This window comes from Nicotiana attenuata, unplaced genomic scaffold (assembly GCF_001879085.1).
Source record: "Nicotiana attenuata strain UT unplaced genomic scaffold, NIATTr2, whole genome shotgun sequence".
Taxonomy (NCBI): domain Eukaryota; kingdom Viridiplantae; phylum Streptophyta; class Magnoliopsida; order Solanales; family Solanaceae; genus Nicotiana; species Nicotiana attenuata.
In genome coordinates, this window is record NW_017670682.1 from 359,333 (window position 1) to 363,409 (window position 4,077).

Consider the following 4,077-nt stretch of genomic DNA (forward strand, 5'->3'; position numbering starts at 1 on the left):
TTGTAAACGAATGTCAATATCAAATTTCAACCAACACTCAACAACTCTCCTTGTCCTACACCCCTAAAATCCAAATGAAATCGCAATTTGCGCCCAAGTCGTGTCCTTTTTCTTTTCCTTAATCTGAAAATTCAAGCCAGCTATCACTTAACAAGAAAATCTCAACATGCAGTAGAATCCAAGATCGAATATTATTTGCTCTTATCAATACATCATATCGTGGATTACTCAAAATCACACATTTCCTCCTTAACTTATGCTACTCAACTACATGACCAATTTACCAAATGCAACAACAATCCCCCAAAAAATAACGACAACAACAACAATCGAGTGCAATATCATAAGTGGGATCTAGGGAGGTAGTTTGTACACAGACCTTACCCCTATCTATAAAGGTAGGAAGGCTGTTTCCAAAAGACCCACGGTTCCCCCGAAAAAAAAAAATCAAATATATTAATTCCAACTTCTAACCTATGATGAACTCTCTGCTGTAATCTTTTTCTGTACACTAAACGAATAATGTATGCAATAAAACTTCGAAAACAACTCAAATAATCATGAAAAAACGTGTGAAAAATGAAAAATTTAACAAATCAATCAATGTGGTAAAAAAGAATGCAATATCTAACTTGGGCCTACTCCTGGGCCCAAATTAGATAAACCTCGGCCTTCATTTTTATTGAAGGAGTTGATCTTCTCTAGCTTCAATCCAGCTCTGAACTTTGATATGAAGTTTTCAGCTTTTGTGTTGACGTCTGGACTTGGACAGAATAATGGCGACGGCGCAAATGCCGTCCGATCGCCGCCGACGTATTCCGCCGTCGGGGTGCTCTCAGCTGAATCTATATCTTCAGGTTCAGGCGAACCCGAACGTGAGCTGACGGTGCTGTCTATTCTCACGTAGTCACCTTGCACCACAAACTTCCATGCGTTCTTCTTGTAGAACGGTGGCGGTGGAGGCGGTGGCGGAATTGGTATTAACGGGGAATTCCCACCGCTGTTCGAGTTCTCCTCGACACTGTCGAAACTTCTTATCTTCACTGGCTTTGGAGCTGGAGTTCTGGTGATCGGGGCATTTTGGACATTTTGAGAATTTGGTCTTGATATCCTGACCGGCGCCGTCCTCACAGGCGGAGGAGGAGGTGGTGGTGGAGGCGCATTTCTCTTTCTCCTAGCTTTTTTGGATGTAAACAGGTTCTGAAACAACGAAGGAGGTGGCGACGGCGGCGGAGGTATAGTGATGAATGTTTCCGGCCATTCATGATAATGGAGAGGAGGAGGTTCTGATATATGGAGGAGAGCATCAAAATTATCAACACTCTTTGACCTGTTTTTTCTCTTCTTCTTATGATACAAAGAATTAAGAAACTCCTTTGTCGCACTTGCACCACCTCTTTTCCGATCGCTTTTACTGCTCCTCGGCTCCACGTATTGCGGCAATGGCGGTGGCGGTGGCGGTGGCGGTGGCGGTGGCGGTGGTGGAGGAGGTGTCACCGGTGCCCTAACAACTTCATTTACTTCTACCTCATGATTTTCCCTCTTCTTCCTTGTTCTCTCCTTTTTACGCGGAACACTATGAGTTGCTCTCTTCACCTTCTCCTCATATACTACTGGTGCCGGAGCTGGCGGAGGTGACGGCGGAGAAGGCGGTGAGAGCAGGGGAGCAGTTGAAGATGGTGGAGTAAATATAGGTTCCTTTTTGGATTCTAAAGGATCTTCATAAATAGTTTTAATATCAGGTTCAGGTGAACGATCGACTTCTCTCCAGCTACGGCGGCGATGAAGCTGACCGGGATCCGAAAACCGATAAGTATCAACATGAGTATCATCATAGAACCGCCAATGATCTTCGCCGGAGATCCACCGCGGCGACACTTCACATAAATCAGGATATGAACTAAAACTCCTCCTCAATCCAGCCCCACCATTATTATTGCTCTGATTGTTGCTATAGGAATTTCGATCCACATTATCGTACCATGTGCGTGGAGTAGTTGGATTTGGATTTCGTATTTCATTAAACCATCGACTATTTGGGGTTGATGGGTTTGATTTCTGAACTTCATTTCTGATAATTGGAGAAGTAATTTGATGATAGTCATTAGAATTTCTGTCTTCATTCGTGTTTTTGCTGAGAAAACCAAAGATCACAGCAACTAGAACCAACACTACGTTGAAAGAATCCCAGCTTTTCTTTACACTGCTTGGTTTAAATATACTACTACTATTTGTGAAAGAGAGAGTCGAGGGAACAATGAAAACTAAGAAGAAAATTGCTGTAACCAACAGAAAGACGAGTAAGAGAGCGGAGTTAAAGAAAAGAGACGACAGGTGGTGGCGGAGGCGGTCAGTACGGCGGAGATCGGTGGTGTTTTGTAGCCAAAATGGAGTCAAGTCTTCCCCATCATCAGCCATTGATTTAGGTCTAATGAGAAGTTGCTTTGGACAAAAGGAGCTCTTTAGGAGACAACCTTTAACTTGGTTTGAACTTTGGGTCTTTTGCTTTGTTTTAGCTTTGTGGTTGTCTTGGGGTTGGGCACTTTTCGTTGGATGGATAAATTAAGGTACTTGTGTATTTATAATATAGAAAAAATACTGTGTTTGGGAAGTGGAAGACTACTTGTGGGGTTGGAAATGGTGCAGTTGTGGGAATATTGAAAAGAGTATTTAGGCATTAAAGTCAGGTCATTACACATTATCTTTTGATTAAATAATGAAAGTTAAGCGGATACTATTCTCTCCTCTCCACAATAAGTGACCATTTTATCTTCTAATTTTTTATCAAGAAGAAATTAATTTTATTTTTTCAAAATTTACCCTTATTTACATATTCCAATGTGTCAAGGTAACCTTTTTACATATTCTGTAGGAGTTCATATTTCCTTAGAGAGAGAAAAAGATGTATTCACTAAAATTAACCTTTTTTTTCAAGGAGTTCGTATTTCCTTACCACCCGTAGGATTATACCGGGTATGTTGTTGTTTTTGTTGTTGTAGTTCGTATTTTCTTAATATGTGTGCCAAAGATAAAATGATCATTTATTGTGGATGGGAAAGAGTAGGATACAAGCACCCAAGGGTGTGGCCTAATGGTAAATAAAATGTGTGAGAATTATAGTCTCATGTTTAAATTCCAGCGGAAGCAAAAAACAGTAGGTGATTTCTCCCATCTAACCAAGCCCTGGTGGATAGAATTATTCGGTAGCTATTGCTGTTGGAAAGTGGACGATATTTTGTGAAATTAGCCGAGGTGCGCAAGCTGACCCGGACACTACAGCCATTAAAAAAAAAAAAAAAGGTGTATATTAGGATACAAGAGTTGGAAGTGTCACATGCTTGGCTGCTGCTGTTTTAAGAATGACAGCCTAAAATCAATACCGCGTACATTGTAATTAAAGTATCTTTCAATACTCGTTTCTAACCAATCATATGAGGTACTAATTGACATTTTGACCAGTTCTTCGGAACGTTTACGGATAATTTTGACGTTTGTTTACCGGCAGCGTACAAATTGCTCAAGGAGTAGACATTTGCTAAGGTAGATAAGTTGGATCCAGATATTGGAGACATTTGAAGTCATTTTCAAGATCTTCAATATTTAGCTAGCACCAAGAAGAAATCCATCCCCATGTCAAAGGTAAAAATTTATTCGCATTCAGTGTTCATATTAAATCAAATAATTTAATTTTAGCAGCTAAAATATAAAACGAAAATAGCGAGCTAGATAGTTTTCGGACTGGTAATTGAAAATAGGTAAGTAGCCAACATTTGCAAAGTCATTAAAAAATAGTTACTATTTTATGCAGAAATAAAATCTGGACAAATATACCCTTGCTGAAATGTGGAAAGTTCTAACTTAATATGCTGGATTATGGAGCTCTTGTGTATAAACTTCCAGCATATTATGTTGGAACTCCAACACATTATAAAATTCCATTGCATTATGATGAAATGTCATATGTAAAAAAATTCGAATTCCAGCATATTATGATAGTGTTATGAAACAATAAAAGAAGAAGAAGAGTATTGCAGAGAAAAAGAGAGAGAGGGGATTCTTATTGATTTGGGATGAATT

At 39.6% G+C, this 4,077-nt stretch overlaps 1 protein-coding gene across 1 annotated transcript; it reads right to left on the reverse strand.

Moving 5' to 3' along the window:
• Positions 1 to 627: 627 nt before the first annotated feature.
• On the reverse strand, positions 628 to 2,418 carry LOC109242247 (pollen-specific leucine-rich repeat extensin-like protein 1). Its single transcript, XM_019409100.1, has one exon. The coding sequence runs from the start codon at positions 2,416 to 2,418 to the stop codon at positions 628 to 630; it is 1,791 nt and encodes a 596-aa protein (XP_019264645.1).
• Between the last annotated feature and the right edge of the window lie 1,659 nt (positions 2,419 to 4,077).

Bases quoted from the DNA above. Each gene is read 5' to 3' on its own strand.
- LOC109242247 (XM_019409100.1), bottom strand. From the start codon at position 2,418: ATGGCTGATGATGGGGAAGACTTGACTCCATTTTGGCTACAAAACACC.